The sequence below is a fragment of the Pecten maximus genome, chromosome 11 (genome assembly GCF_902652985.1).
Source record: "Pecten maximus chromosome 11, xPecMax1.1, whole genome shotgun sequence".
NCBI lineage: Eukaryota > Metazoa > Mollusca > Bivalvia > Pectinida > Pectinidae > Pecten > Pecten maximus.
The window spans coordinates 8,898,631-8,916,712 of record NC_047025.1 but is presented as its reverse complement, the minus strand read 5'-3'; the positions used below and the strand labels follow the sequence as shown (position 1 = coordinate 8,916,712).

The window sequence follows — 18,082 nt, the reverse complement described above, 5'->3', positions numbered from 1 at the left end:
GCCATGTCACAGTCATATTGGACATGACATGCATCAATATTCAGTACTATAAGTCAGCTTATTTTCACGGCGACTTAATTTCCCGTTTTCATGATTAGCGCGATTGAAAAGCCCCACTCTATCTCATTATCTGATTGAAACGATTAAGCGACTCTTCTCTGTTCCTTTTTCCTCGAAAAATCAAAACAAACAAAAAATAGTTACTTCATTCTAGTTTTAAAATATGCGGCAAGAGCTGCTATCAGTACCATGTTATCAGATTGTAATGTTACCTTCTTCAATAATGACCTTTCATGTGACTACACTATCATCTTTAGGCGATCTTTGCACAGAAAACCTTGTACAACCCACACGTAACTTCAGATAACTCCATATGATATCATCAACTTTGTGGCAACACCACCAATTTCCAGCAGTTAATTATTAGATGTTCCTGTTGTCACTGTGTATAGCTAATATAAACATTTGATAGATCAGGATGTAAGCTAATATTCGTAGTGACATCTGAAGCGTATTCTGTATTAGCTTTTGAAAACGAGTGCCCAAAACTATTATGCCGCGATCACGTACTCGTAAAATTGTATCCTCTGGCACGTGTAATGTCTTAAGCAGATCAGATAAGCATGCTGTACATTTTATCACAACGAGGTGAACGTCAGGTTAGGGTGTTGTAGTTGTGGAATTTCGCACAACCATCTACGCAGCTGACTTGGTGAGGCATATGAACTATATTAACATTTAGTATGAGAGTCGCCGCTGTAGTTTTTTCTCCATAGCCTAATTGTTTATTACCTGACCGAGTTGAGGATGTGACCTCGTGCAATGGGAAGTCATAATTTGTATCCGAGTGCGTTTTATTATGTAGGTGATGTCCTAGGATGCTTGCTTTGCCTTTTCCTAGGAAAACGGAAGCACTTATTTTAAAAATATCTTGATATTTCCATTGCAAACAAGTGATTTTAAAGTCGACACATCACCATTTCATGCAATAGAGTTCAATCAGCCGTCATAAATAAAGGCGGGATGAAACTGTTCAGTGTTAAATTATTATAAAAGCTTCATCCAGGGATATTAATAGACATGTTGCCCCTGGACAACTTTCACCGAATATACGCGTTCGACTTTTACAGTAAACAGTATCTGCATGTTAAGCAGCATTCATTCCGCTCATTTGATCCCATTCGCTACATTATTCTGAATTCTAATTCAACTAGGGATGACTTACTAGTCGGAACATAGCGACATCCAGAGTCCTTACAACACTTCAGAGGTTTTCTTTTCTTTTAATTTTCAGGTTTTTTTTTTCAAATATCAGTATGAAGTAAACCGACCCGTACCGAGAACACTCCGGCCAGACGTAACAGGGCATCGTCGCTTAGCTATACAAATATAGTGCACATCACGATGTAGACTAGTACGAACGTCGACGTAACATGACACATGACAAGGAATTATACATAATGCAGCCGATATTCAATTATCTACGGTGTCCGTAAACAATGATAAACTATTTCGTTCTCTAATAAAATCAATCTAATTAAAATCTAGATGGTCGGTCGACCATCTAGATTTTAATTAGATTGTAATAAAATATTCGCATGCACTATCTCGTTCGCATGTAATTATATTTCGTCTGCACAATATTGATTTCATGCACCAATATTTCGTTCGCAAGTAATATTTCGTCCGCACAATGTATCTCGTTTGTATGCAACAATATCCCGTTCGCTTACAATATGTCGTTAAAACGTAATGGTATTGCGTTTAGACGGAAAACCTATGTTTGTACACAATAATATTTCGTTCATAGCAATAACATTTCGTTTATAGCAATGATATGAACATTAAAATGCAGAAATGTTTTATTCAAACGCAATATCTCGTTCGCACACAACAGCTTGTTCCAACGCACTAGAAACGAGGTCTCAATACACGGACTTGCTATCATATGGTAGATACAGTAAACACTTGTACAAATAAACATTTACTCTCACAGATTATTTATTATGATGCATATACTGTAAACGTGGTTATTTTATGCGATGGGTTAATTTCGCGATTTCGATATGTAAACTATACACTTTGGGTTAATTTTCGCGATTGATCCATCCATTTGTAGTTCGAAATAACGCAAATTGATATCCAGATAATACGCGTGGAGAAATTCTCGCGATCAAAAGGACTCCGCTTAATTACCGTAAATTTCCCCCATCGCGTAGATTTCCACGTTAATAGTAAGTCATGCAGCAGATTGTGCAGGTGTTGTGATATTCCGGTGTTTCTGCTTTAAATGTCCTTATTTTCATTTTAATCTTCTTTTTGAGTTTAAAACGTTACGCTAATTACGATAGCGCCGATAACATTATAGAAAATCATTCCAGATTTGCTAATTCATCTTTACACTTATGAGTAGAAATTCGAGTACATGAACATATTAGAGAATAAAATATGTATATAAACTGTACTTTTTGCAATGATCAATTTTACATCGGCTTTCGCAAGAAACGGACCATGATTGACATTATAATTAATTTGTAACGATGATGTAATAACGATACCTCGTCGGCTTAAAATCAGTTTGTTGACTGAATAGCCCCATTTAGATTTAAGTGGTTCAGGCTATGAGAAAAAGGTGCAGCGCTTTTCAAGGGCCATCACATTAGAATTCAATACCTAAACGCGATAATATGACCATTAAAAAGACATTCCTGTTATTTAAACATAGATCCCGATAGCCTGAAGTATTGCTTAACAGTTGTAATATAATGTTTATTATTGTCATTAGTAGACAGAGCAAGATATGTAATCAAAAACAAGTAAATAAATCCTTTCCTCGAGGCGACCACAAATATTATTTGTTACAAGCCCCAAAATGATCATGCGTACACGTCAAAACAAGTCAATAAAATTGTTTTCGAATATTAAATACCGAGGAGGTCTCTGGTGGTAGACAAACTAAGTGAAAATGTTCAATGATATGCAATTATGTAAATGAACATAAATATACACTTGACAAGGTGGATAATGCAATATTGACGTTAAGCATGCTGTAGTCTTATCGTATAGCGAGTGTTGTATTGAATTAATTATTTTAATTACATTAATCGTTTCCTTGTCAAGACATTAACAGCACGAGAACCTGTTGACTTAACACTTATATACAGCTATTTATAACAACTACTAAATACTGTGACGGGAGTCGTGTGATACGTAGTCTGTTATACGGAGATATAATCCACGTGTAAGCCTGTTCCATAGTAATGCGATTGCGTTAGAAGCAGCGCTCAAAGGCTGCCAAACAGTAAAGACGAGACAGTAAGAACTCCGCTACTGCACTGGAGTAGAAATTGTTGATCGAACATGAATGGTCCGTATCAGCCCTTCACGGGACCATGCTTACTTCCTAACTCAACGCTATCACCGCTACAGCGCATCATCAATGGATATAACTATTCGAAGGAAAATGTTTCCGTGGAGCTTGATTTAAACCAAACATCTAATGATCCAACCTATAGTTCAAGCAACGTACCTGAGGCACCTGTATACCTGTTAGTGTTTGCAACATTGTTTTATGTAGTGATTTTTGTTGTGGGAATTTTAGGTAATGCGGCCGTGATCGCTGTGGTGATTTATGGGAGAAATATTAAGAATGCTGTCAACATCTACCTAATTAACTTGTGTGTTGCTGACCTCCTCGTCATGGTGGTATGCATGCCACCCGTTCTCGTTGAGCTACATACCAAAGAAGTCTGGTATTTCGGCGAAATCATGTGTAAGTAGTACATAATTCATGTCTTGTTGTATGATAATGTTATTACCATAGGTTGTATTAGTACAGGGTACCGGTCTCTGTGATCTATAATTAAATGTTTTCCGTTCTAAAATGTTCTATAAACGTTGATAAGACACAAAGAAAACCTATATTTGTGTTGGTCGGGGTGTGCGGAAAAACATAATATTGTATCACTATTGTAAATGGCAACTAAATTTATGTTACAACATTATGAAATTGTATTAGCATCGTAAATATAATCTACAATTATGTAACAGTATAATGTGTTTTTCTTGCAAATGTAAACTATATTATGTTACAACTGTATAATATTGTACGACTATCGTAAATATCAACTGTATTTATTACAGCAGTATGATATTGTATCACTATTGTCAATGTAAACTATAGGTTACAACAGTATGATCTTGTATTACTAAACAGCTTACTATAGTAATCAGTCTAATTAACCCTAATGGAAACACGGGGTCATACTATGGGAAGAAACCACAGAACCTGGAGAAAACCCAGAAGTCGGACAGGTTAATACCTTTCTCCTGCGGTCAGGAAACCGAATCCTTGCGAGTGATTTACTTCTTCACCACTCGACCATTCGATTACTAATGCAATGTTCCAAAATAGCTTTTTGTGGCTTCTTTTTGGGAATTCGGGAACAGTGACTACAATGAAGTTCACGCATATGTATTTTCTTTTATCTCAATGTACATTTTTTCGTTGTCTTCACTTTTTAAATTTGAAGATTGCTTTAACTACACTGGATACTGTCCCCAAAAGACAAATGAAGATTGTAATATTCGTATCAGCTGCTTGACATTCTGCTTTAAATCCCACCGTCAGTATAACGTTAACAAATATAATGGCAGGCTACCATGTCAATGTTAAATATGTGTTAATGACACCATGAAATGACTAATCAGAGGCTCAAATAATTCTTCAAATGATGATAGGTTTAGCGAGGAAGCCAGATCCGTACATACCAAAATCAAATTCTTCTATATCGATTACACGGCGGAGTGATTATCATTTTTGGGTTATTTCAATCTAATTAAAATATAGATGGTCATTCTCACTACGTACGTTACATGTTGTTCATGTAACGTAGTGAGAATGACCATCTAGATTTTAATTAGATTGGGGTTACTTAAGAGATATGATTTGATTTTGTTACTCCATTACAACATTTGGTATATTTCTTTTTATTCCTATATTAAGTATCTCCCAAACAGCTGTTAACTGATAACCCTAGCTGTTGCTAAGACTTTAACTCCAAACAGGGCACTACAATAGGCACCATGTGGTGAATACATCATGCCTATTATCAATGGAACAGTGACTTCAAACCTAAAATTAACAATTGATTTGGTTGCTTTATATCAGGACATTTGTACTGATTTGTAGATTAATCGCATAATACAGGATGAAGGTTGCGTTCGTTATATTCACTATCGCAGGGTAATCGTGACAATGTTAGTATGCTTCATACACACAAAATATTCAATCTCCGACGAAATCGTCTACGTGAGCTTGTCGTTTCTCCCGCTTAAGTCGCAAATGTCATTTCCGTTACACAATATAGCGTTTATCGCTCTCAACATCCCCTTAGATAGCTTATTCACACTGTTAGAAAAGTATGGACAACATCACCCGTCAAGAATTGTGTTAGATTTTAGATAAAAGCGTATTTGCATAATTGCGGTGTTTGGCGCGCGCGAATTACATGGACTACTTTTAAGTATGTCGCTTTCAGAGCACGTGCTGCTTATAATGAGGGTACACATCAAGGTGAGAGAGAATTGTGATTAAATAAATGCTGTTTTTATATTAACCTTGCATTTAAGATACACATCGACGATTTCTCTTTATATTGTTGTTGTTAACATGTTACAGATAAGTTCCTGTCAACATATTAAGGTCATTTCAGGATACTGTCTATATTTTGCTAGAACGGGGTCAGCGTACAGTACGCTTCGTAGTTCCATCTTACATAAATGCCATGTTGCAGGCACATGGACATCGCTCCTGGTCCATTATACTGACACTAGAATGAGTAATATATACGATTCGGTATCTCGAGGCGTGCCGTAAGGGGTTACTCATATGACTTTGCTGTTGCGAGGATGTTATCAAAACAAAGTAACGCACACAAAAAATCGTTAGCGCAAATAGCCCGTGTTAAAGAAAGAAAGACTATAATAATGTATATATATATTTTACAAAGAAAAAACAAGGAAGAATCATCAATCTATTAAATATTATATTTAGACTTATTAAACGCGTTTATTAAATCCAATATATTAATTAATTAAGTAAAATATGAACACAAGCGTCAGGTTAAATTCATTTAAATAACACGCGAAATTCTTTCGTAGCTTTTTCTTCTAACGCCTATCGATGCATGTAATCGTTCTTAGTAACGTAACCTCAAGTACTGACTTGCTTCTTATAGAACAGGCGAGTTTCGTTTTTCGTTGAGATAGTAAACACGCCAATATTGATGTATACGACCCATTAATTTCTTGGGATCTTTGGATGCTTACCTTTTGTGCTGTTTTCATTATATTTTTATTAAATAAAATTCTCGTCGACATGCGACTCGTCTATCGAGATGATATCAAACTCCAAATCAAAGATACCTTAATGCAAATTAATGAAATATTCTACCTCTGATGTCTGTTAATGTTAACTTTTTACTTCTGGCAGTATTTCTTATTCTCGTGTAACGAGCTATTTACATAAATGAATTAATATAAGACAGACAGAACTTTGGCCTACACGGTATATTTTTATAGAAAGAAAATCTTCAAATATTATTAAAATTGTATTTTCTGAAGACAAACAAATTAAAAGTCGAGGCTACGTGAAAGTACTCTCTCTATTCATCAAGATATTTATACATCATAGACTATTGTCATAAAGTATGTTTTATCATGTTGACCGACATCTGTCTTTTACATTTCTGTATAATCCTTAGGGTATGTTGACGGTTTCCGTTTATGGTTTTAGTTTGTTTGTATGTTAATTTCTTGTAAAACGCGTGTTGCCCTAGCGACATTTGTGTTGTTGTGACGCCTAGAGTGTGATAATATCACTTCTTTACCCACCGATTTCTTGAGCAAGATCATAATTATGATGATTAATGACATTTCGTAATAAAAGTTATATTTTCATTATCATGATTTCGTTAAGAAGAATTGTAGAATGAAGTTTTCTATATAAACGTTATTTCTAGAGATCGGATTTACTTTAAAACTTTAAACTTCAAAATATTCAAAAAAATTGATTTCCATGGTCGTCTGGTTCTTACTCACCATAAGACAATTTATCCTGCTTAAGCATTGAAGATAGATAATGATTGGATTAGCCCGTGACATTCATTGTGATGTAATTGTGTTATACACAGTGCGTTTATGTTTAATTAATAATTTATGTCATAGACTTAATTAATTCGTTACAATAATATATAGTGCAGCATGATGGTTTTAGCCGGGACATCTCGTATTATTTGATTGATTTAATAGCCTCCATTTAAAACCATATTGTACTTGCATTAACATGTCAACATCCCCTGTTTGTTTGTTTGATAACAAGACTGACAATTCTCTTTTTAGAGATGGTTTGATATTGCTTTAATTATTATTCTATTAACACATTTAGGTCAATTATGGGCGATGTCCCCGAATGATGGGGCCACTGACGGACTCTTTAAGACAAGGACTTTCAACTTTAACATATAATGGTAAACATATTGTCCAAAACGACAAATATTGTGGATAATGGATGTTTTAATATATACCATAAAACGTAAACATCTTATCCTACCTGTACATGTATATATGTTAAGAAAAAATGGAACACCAGTTCAAAGAAATACTTCAAAGAAATACGTAGTATATTATATAAAAATAAAAGCATACATACAGCTGATAGCTCACACAGTCGGGCTGGATTCGCGAGAATCAAAGGCGTATCAAGATCGCTTCATACTAATCCACAGTTGCTATATATTAATTTTAATGTTTTACAGTAATTCTAAAAATACCGAAAATCAGCGGTAGGATTTTAGAAGGCAAGCATCCAGACCTGGCATCGCAGTTGGGAATTTTCCGTCAATGTTTTCAATGAGTATACCTTGATTTGTAATTCGACAACGTTATCAGCACACAGAATGTACTTGTTCGATAAGCATTGGCTGAATACTCAAGACGCCCTTCCTGTGAAAACTGCATGCTATCCTTCGAGGATAACGAATTTGGACAGGGGTTACTAAGGGGTATTAGAAAAACACAAAAAAAAATTAATGCCGTTTTACGAACACTTACAATCAGCCTTCTTTCAATGTAACATTGAAGCATGGTTCTGTATTGTCAAGATATTTCTTTCTTAATAAATCTATAAATACCAATATTGACCCGTATCTCTTATCACGGCATCCTGGTTAACACTTATCTACTATAGGAGCGACATGTTTATAGCTGAAGTGGTGTTCCGCTTAGAAGGATGAATTATCAAGACACGTATAGGCCTATGATTTTCTCTTCAAGCGAGGCTAAACTTTGAAATAGACAGAGTCCATTTCATTATTTTGCATTGTGTCCCTCACGAACATTTCTCAAAGATAGGATTTAGACATTTGTAATCGTATTAATAAATATTGTTTAATCGTACATTTTATTATTTATGACTATCAACAACTGCTGCAGCATATAACAACATTCAAAAATACATTGAATTATATGGAAATATCATTTAAACATGCGGTTATGTAGCTCTTTTACGGCATGCTCTAGAATAGCTCAATACAAACTACTCATTAAAACACATACATATAGCTGTGTGCCGGACTATAACATTATTCAATGCACAATCAAATGACGTCATAATTAACGTAGCGTCATACTTGGCGGAACAGATGAAGACAGTTCAAATTGGCGACGTAAAAATCTTGGCAGTCCAAGGGTTAAATAAGGACGGTTTCTTCATAACAGTTTCCGCGATGCTCAACTAACCAATAGTCTTCAGTCTTTCTGAAATTAATGTATTAACTGGCTGAAATAATATCATTTGTCTGGGCTTAATGTCCTCACTGCAGCAATATATGTCATATGGAGACGATGTCAAGGAATGGATTTGACCTTGACGAGGGATTAAAATTTGACAATTGGCGAAAAGATGGTGTTAAATGTTAGTTTTGGTAAGCATACGTCATTACGGACAACAAACACAGTTGTATACAATTTATTTTGCTTTTATTACAACTAATAACAAAATTAATTCAACATAATGCCTATTCTCTCTCCGTTACACTCCACCATATAAACCCACATATATACCACTTATAACCTAATTACACACAAACTGTACAGCAGCTGCCCTGCAGGTAGGGCGTAAGAATTGTACCTGCTGCTCCCATTGCATGATCGTAAGAGGCGACTAAATTTGGGATCTTATCTTTTCTCTTTCTGAACAACTTTCTTCTTCCTAATGTCTCCCTTGACAATGCCTCACTTTTGGCCTTTAGTTGAGCGTTCGCCCCTGTGAGGAAGGCTTTGGGTTCTGTCCCCTGGCCGAGACATACCAAAGTCTTTAAAAATGGTAGTTGCTACTCCTGCTTAGCGCTCAGCATAGTTGGAGTGGAACGACTGGTTCGTCCGTTGTCAGTATAATGTGACCGGGTGGGGTGTGCTGCTGGGTGTCTTCGGCAGTATGCTTCAGTGAGGTAGCACTATAAATCGGCAAAAGTTCCGGCCTATCACAAGGAGACTTCACACGAACATACCGCAGCCTCCCAAAACACACATACGCACTCACCACACGCATACATGTCGCACGCACGGGAGGCCGTCCTTAAATGACCTTAGCTGTTAATAGGACGTTAAACAAAATAAACCAAACCAATATTGAGCATAAATGCATTGATGGCTCCGATTGCAATATAACGGTTTATTTAACGAAAGGTATCATATTACGCGAGGGTAGTTAAAATGCTTAACGGCCCAATAACACTATAAAGGTCATAAGGGCCAAAAAAGTGTTTAAAAATACGAGCAAAATGGGCAAGAGACAAAATGACATAAACCAACGAAACATGTAAAATTGTAGAAATATATTGGTACACTCACGATCAGTTTAAAATCAAAAAGTGGCTATGGTTAGTCAAATCTTGTGATAAAGACCAATAACTTTCAGATAGTTCAAAATTTTATATATACTAACAGGGTCTTCAGACTTGTAATGCTGTTGTAAAAACTCTCTTGCAAGTTGTAGATCAATGCAATCCAATGGAAAGTGTTTGACGGTAAATGGTTCATTGCACACGATGCTCTGGGAAAATAAACTTTCATATTACCATGCATTCTGAGCAATAACCTGTTAACTATATCAAAACAATGATAAAGGAGGAAAGGGAGTCAAGATATATAAATATTAATTTTATCACGAACCCCTGTGATCCAAGTCGCTCGATTGATACGATTCGAAGCTATTATTACATGTACCAGATTCCTTTAAAACAATCTCGGAATATTTGTTGATATTTTCGTGTCCTAAGCACTCTTGTTTCGCCGTATCTTTTTCTATTGCTGTGTGTAAGACTGCACGAAATCGTTTGTTTCTGATCGACTGCTATTCGTAAACAATCGAAAGGCAGAATGTGAGGGTCATCATGGGGGCATACGATGCGTTTCAACCTATCACAGGCACTATTACAAACATGAGGTTTAATAATCACATTCACATACGTCATATTGTTGGTGAGCTAAGAATATACTAGAATGTATCTATATTTCCTGGCTAATGAGCATTGCAGGAATAATGAGCATTGCAGATTGCAGATTCCTGCAATGCTCACTCATACAGCTTCACTATGCGTTTATGACCCTTGCTGTCGTGAGGTCGAAATGAACTTAGAAAAATGGAAGTGGAAATCGACGACAACAAACTGCAAAATTAGCCAAACAAAAAAACTGAGACACAATTTTGTGGATACAATGTACCGCACTTGTTATTATTAAATTAGCAAAATCGTTTAAGAAACAGATAAAATGGCAAAACGAGTCATCAAATTATAGAGAGTAGCTTATTAAATGACAGCGCTGTCCAGAATAATATTGCTAGCAGCCATTTAATCCATAAGTGGCGTCTACAGACAAATATAGAATCAAATATACGCAGTTTTTTTCAAGAATGTAGAGCACATGGACACTTAACTGACCCAATACTCCCAAAAAGACTATTTTTAACCTGACAAAGTATGAGACATATACAATCTTTAAGAGAGGACGTAGATTGTTCGTAATCGAGGGAGATCCTGAAGACCAAAAAAAATGTAAGTGGGTACGTACTGGTATAAATACTAGTCAATGATGTGCATTGTGGCGTTATCATGAACGCTCCAGAAAGGGTGAATCGACCAGCTCTGTTTCAATGCTATCTGAAAAAGTATCAAAATAGAAAATTCCAGTATTCCCAATGCATTTACTATTGCACTTGAAGACTGAATATCTGTGAATATCTGTAAATCTACTGGTTTAATGGACAGGAAATATTTAGGCAGTGTTCCTGCTACGTGATATATTGAAGATGGCTTTTTAATAGGGTTTTTTCTTGTGTCAATTTCTGAACATCTATAAATAAATTGACACAGTACTATTTATCCCATAATGTTAAATTACAAGTTCCAATTTCAAGTAAATTAACATGTCTGATATGCCACACAACACCTGCCTGCAGGTAGGGCGTAAGAATTGTACCTGCTGCCCCTATTGCATGATCGTAAGAGACGACTAAATTTGGGATCTTATCTTTTCTCTTCTTTCTTAACAACTTTCTTCTTCCTAATGTCTCCCTTGACAATGCCTCACTTTTGGCTTTTAGTTGAGCGTTCGCCCCTGTGAGGAAGGCTTTGGGTTCTGTCCCCTAGCCGAGACATACCAGAGTCTTTAAAAATGGTAGTTGCTGCTCCTGCTTAGCGCTCAGCATATTAGGAGTGGGACAACTGGTTCGCCCGTTGTCAGTATAATGTGACCGGGTGGTGTGTACTATAGTATATCCATCTAACATACAGATCTACTTACACATGCCTTCTTAATACAATGTATACACTTGTGTAGTATTATTTTCGAAATGTCTAATAATTTTTTATTAACTTTAAAATAATGGTCTGCCTGAGGTAACTGTATTGACTAGAATTATTCTAAAACTAACAATGAGTTATGATATATTTACATAAATGCACCATGATCTATCCATTATCTGCACCATAACACTTACTCCTTCACTCACACCACTCTTTCTATACTCACTCAGTCTGGACCGCTCTCTCTTTCGTTCTCTTACACTCTGGATCCCTGGTCCAGTAGTCCGCAAGGGTGTAGGTGGGTCCGTCTGGGAGTGTGGCAGTCTCGACCCTCTTGACACTCAAATATCCCATGGGCAAGTAGTGTCTGTGTAGGCGCCCTCGTCTTCTGGCCTGGTCCTTGGTTGCTCTCAACAACTGGGCGGTGTTGCCCTGCAAAACAGAACTCGGGGCCTCCAAAAAGAAAAACCGAGGGTCCTCAGCCGGAAAGTCCATCGGGTTTCCCTGACCATCGATCTCTGGAACATCTGGCTGTTTCCCTGATTGACTGGTGTGTGGTTCTGGTTCCCTGTCTCCTGCAAGCTGAGCTGTAGCACAAATAGGGCTGGCGTGTCCTTCAAGCTACGGGTCTCTGGCAAGCAGCTAGGCTGGTTCCCAGACGCAGATGGAGCTGGTTCATTCTCTGACCCTGGTAAGTTGGGCTGGGTAGCAGGCGTTTCCTTCATGTTCCCCGTCTCCGACAAGCTGGACTGATTATCTGGCACAGATGAGGCTGGTGTGTTCTCTGGCAAGTCTGGCTGGCATCCAGCTGCCTGGCTAATGGGGCTGACTGGCAGACAGGCCTGGTCCCACCCCATAGCTTCGGCTACACTATCATGAAACTCTGCTTCGTCATCAATAGATATCTGTGGGGATCCATCCCACTCTGGTAGCAAAGGGGACAGGGGTGGTGATGACTCCAGAAGTTTGTGCTGAGGTGGTGTAGTGGCTACCTTCACAAGGGGAGGGAACTCAACCCTTGAATTAACCTCAGACCTACATGCTTATATACATGGGTCCTATGACTAAACCTCTTGCACTTGAACTCACAAATAACTTAAATTAACTTTATATACACCTGTTCCTATTGTATATCATTCTCATTAATGAAATACATCTATTCATATACATATATATAATGCGAAATGATTCGCTCTCATTCCTCATATACCATGGTCAATATGAACATCTATAAATAAATTTACACAGTACTATTTATCCTCTTATGTTAAATTATAAGTTCCAATTTCAAGTAAATTAACACGTCTGATATGCCACACAACACTAGCAATATTGACTCGCTTTAAACTCAGAATATTAGGAGTGGGACGACTGGTTCGCCCGTTATCAGTATATTGTGACCGGGTGGAGTGTCTTGCTGGGTGTCTTCGGCAGTATTCTTCAGTGAGGTAGCACTATAAATCGGCAAACGTTCCGGCCTATCATAAGGAGACTTAACACGAACATACTGCAGCCTCCCCACACGCATGCATGTCATTCATTCCTACTAGTGGATTATTAGAAACAGCAGTACTCATTTTTGCATTGAATACAATCAATACAATATTTTTTCATCTTTCCTCTATGGTACAATTTAAGCCTGGTACTGCAGATCTTGTATATTTAAAGCATGAGGAATACACATCTGTTCTTTGTCTGATGTCGAGCTGACCTAACAAAACAATAGATATAAATTATTCGCTCGTCAGTAGCCTTCAGTCGACGTGTTAGATAACAGACGTCATATATCCCTTGTACCTTCGCAACGATACGTCGCCCATATCACTTAGGACTCGGTACATAATTCTGCGGTATCTCAGGCGGCAGACGTACATGACTTGGAACAAAATGCAATTCTAAATGGAAAGCTGTCAATACTTTTTTTCTATTCAAAACATGATAGAACTGTTATTTAAGCGATATATATTAGCAAATTATATTTATAGTTCAATACACCGGCAATATTTTTGATATTGCTAAATATTCAAATATTTTGCCTCTTCAGAAAAAAATGACCCAATAACAACTTCTTTCTTTTGAAAGAAAAAACATTTCCGGACATTTCGTTCCTACTGATGATACGACGAATATCCAGTCCAATTAGGTTAGATTGTTTCCATATGGCATTATACGTGGTGGACGTACAGATCGTTCGCTAATGGGATAATAAAATCTCTGTGGATTCATTATATTGCAGGGTTTGAAACACAGCAAACATATCGAGCCGTTTTTCCTTATAAAATGGCAATGACAAGTTCATTAGGGATTTTATAACACCTAAGTAATCCCGCAACTGAACGTTATTAGCCTTTAACGAAATAAATCAGTACAATTTTCGCCGTGCAATCAATCTAACGTGCTCCATCATCTTTTTTAACTACATGTAACGGACGTTTGGTCTATAGCTGACAGGGAAATGACAAACACTATTTAAGTTCATGAAAACTCGATGAAATTCTCCCTCCGGAAACCAAACACTAAACCTGTATCCGATGCAACTCGAAAACTTACATTGGACTTAATTATCTCTATGCTTCATCAATAAATTAGAAGAAAGAGTACGATACATCGCATCAAAAATCAATAATGAAGAATCGCTTTTGGGTGAAAGTGGAAATATTCTCGAGTGGAAAATCATATCCTCGGCAAATAATTCCTTCGATATCCCTTGGGAACATTTGTGTAAGATATGCAAGATATTCAATATATATGTCGATATATTTTGAATTATCTAAAAGGCTTCGTACCACAACAGAGTATGGCGGAGAAGTAACCATAATCAGGTTACATGACATGCATCACTGACTCTGTTCCATGGTATAATGCTCCGATATTGATCGCTCAAAAGGTTGAATAGACTGCTGTATAGAAATATATTTAAGATGCAACAAATCATCCCACAAGGAAACGGAAATGAATACAGATCTCACGATTAGAAATGGAAAAAACCGATATATTTTTTTTCAGCGAGGTCCTTTCAACATATCCATGTCATTCGAGGACGTTACAAACTTGAAACGTACCAACGCAAAATCAATTCCATTCCCATTGATTTTTCATTTCTAAAAAATAGTATTGAAAACAAACGTAATGCAAAATTTTATTTCCATGTTTAATATTAAGCTTGACAAAGAAACAACATGAAAACTCTAATTGAACGCTTTAAAAACTGTGTATTCAGTCTTTATGTAATGGACTTGATGTTGCTTAAAAGCGCGGCAAATATAAGATGAAAATGTCTCAAACTTCAACCACTTCTCATTTGAAGTTAAATAATCATTTGAAGTTGTATAATTTCAACTACCCTATGTTATAGAAGGGATAAAAAATGGTTTTCATATGTTTCACAAAGTGATCCCATGGTTGCCAGGGATGCAAGAGATCAATAGATCTCACGTGGGGTATCGAAAGACAGCTGACACGCGCTATATTACGCTACTCACAACAGCGTAACGTCACCAATGTCTGTAGCGTAACCACGTCTCAAAGTGATAGCGTCATCAATTTCTACGCACATGTCAAAGGGCTTTGTTGATGGCGTGATAAAACGGTTTCCCAACACCTAACAATTTTGAAGTCCAATATTTCCATAAACACACCTCTCTGTGTCCTTAGTTAGGATGCAATGATCTTTCAAACAAGCATACATCAGTTGATAACGACAAATGACACACATAATGTAGACACACGGGAAAATTGGTGTATTGAAACAAAAACTCGTTTATTCCAACAGAAAGATGAATTCTACTTTACTCCTGTTAAAGGATCATTAGAAACAGTAATATTCATTTTTACATTACGCAATCAAAACCATGTCCTCTTTATTTATGTCGTCTTTGCCTATGGTACAATGATATATTACCGAGTTCAAGCCTTATACAGCAGTTCTTGTATAATTAAACCTTCAGGAATACACATATATTCTTTGTCTGATGTGACGCTGACCAAACAAAATAATAAATATAAATCATTCGCTCCTAAGAAGCCTTCTGTCGACGTGTTAGATCACAGACGTCCTCTTTTAACAGCTGTGCTTTCTTATAAAATGGCAGTGACAAGCTCATTAGATATTTTATAACACCTAACTGATCCCGCTGCTGAAAGTTAACAGCAATTTAACTAGAGAAATCATTACAATTTGTGCAATGATATCAATTTATCGTGCTACATCATCTATTTTAGCTACATGTAAGGAAGTTTTGGTCTATAGCTGCCAGGGAAATGACAAACACTATTTAAATTGAAGTAAACTTGACGTACTCTTTCCTCCGGAAACCAAACATTAAACCGTATCCGGTGCAACTCGAAAACATACATTGAGCTACACTCTTTGTATGCTTCATCAATAAATTAGGGAAAGGAGTGCAATGAATCCGAGAAATCAAGCATTAATAATGAAGAAGCAATTTTGGGTGAAAGTGGAAATTAATTTCGAGTTGAAACTCATATTCTCGGCAAACATGTCTTTCAATCCATTGTAAACAGTGGTGTAAGTTTCGTTTTGTTGAACCGTGGTGTACGTTTCGTTATGTATGGGGATGGGTTTACTAATAACAGCCAGGCCATATGATTCAGAATTATCTACAAGGTTTCGTGCCACGGTAGAGTATCGGGAAGAAGTGACCCTGTTCGAATTACATGCTATAGAGCACGGACTCTATTTATGGTATAATGCTCTGTTATTGAACGCTAATAAGGTTGAATAGACTGCTGTATAGACATATTTGCAAGATGACATAAATCATCGACTGTTTTATGGTCCAACACTCTCGTTATAGACAGGGCCACAATGATTTTTTTTTCATCGACGTCCTTTTGACATAGTTAGGTCTTTCGAGGACGTAACCAACTAGAAATTTGCCAACTTAAAATCGATTCACATTGATTTATCATTTCAAAAAAAAAATAGTATTGAAAACAACCATATTGCACTTTTGTATTATTGTGTAGAGAAATTCCATGTTAGATAGTAAGCTTGACAATGAAAGATGAAATTTTTTATAAATTGAACGATTTTAAAACTGTATTCAGTCTTTATATAATGAACTTTGTGTTGCTTACAAGCGCGCGATAAATAAGATGAAAAATTTCTAAAACAGCCATCACTTCGGATTTGATGTTAAATAACAATTTGAAGTTGTAACATTTCAACTACCCTATGTTATAGAAGGAATAAAAAATCGTTTTCACATATTTCACAGGGTGATCCCATGGTTGCTACGGAGATACACCGATCTCACATGAGGTGTGACAAGACAGCTGGCACGCGCTATATCACGCAACACACAACCGCGTAACGTCACCATTTTATGTAGCGTGACCACGTCTCAAAGTGAAACATCATCAATTTCTACGCACATGTCATATGACATTGTTGATGGCGTGATAAAAAGGTTTCCCAACACCTAACCATTGTGAAGCCCAATGTTTCCATGAACATAACATCGTGTAACGCGAGGACGCAATCATCTTTCTAGCAAGCGTCAGCTGATAATGACAAGTGAACACACATAAAGTAGAGATACGGGGAAAATTGGTGTATTAAAACAAAACAAAAGATTGTTTATTCGAAAAAAAAATTCCTTCATTCCTATGAGAGGATCATTAGAAACAGCAGTATTTATTTTTACATTACGGAATCACTACAATTATTTTTTTTAATTATTTCGTCTTTGCGCTGTGGTACAACGATACGTCCCTGAATATACAAGCCTGATACTTCAGTTCTTGTATGATTAAAGTTTTAGGAATAAGCATCTTTTCATTGTCTGAAGTAACGCTATCACAACAAAATAATAACATAAATTATTCGCTCCTCAGTAGACTTCAGTCGACATGTTAGATAACCGATGTCCTCTTTACAAGAACCCCCTTCTATCCAATCTAATTAAAATCTAGATGGTCATTCTCATTACGTAAATTGAACATCTAACGACATCGCATAAGGGGTCATGTCAGAATGGCTAGCTTCAGATCCATGATGTGACGAATGGGTGAGAGCGATGACATCGAAAAATTGACAATTTGCCCTGAAAGTAAAATATTGAGATAACAAAGGTCACCAGAACGTGACCCTTTATGCGATGTCGTTCGATGTTCATGTAACGTAGTGAGAATGAGCATCTTTATTTCCATACGATTGCCATCTATCTTCACTACGATATGTTGTTCATATC

General features: G+C 36.7%; 1 protein-coding gene across 1 annotated transcript in view; it reads left to right on the top strand.

The window, feature by feature from the left end:
* The first annotated feature begins 3,289 nt into the window (after positions 1-3,289).
* The window catches only part of LOC117338350 (pyrokinin-1 receptor-like), a 36,401-nt gene continuing 21,608 nt past the window's right edge, over positions 3,290-18,082 (top strand). The window contains exon 1 of the mRNA XM_033899674.1: positions 3,290-3,772. Coding sequence (XP_033755565.1) covers positions 3,361-3,772 — 412 coding nt within the window. The 5' untranslated portion in view covers positions 3,290-3,360. The remainder of the gene's footprint in view (positions 3,773-18,082) is intronic.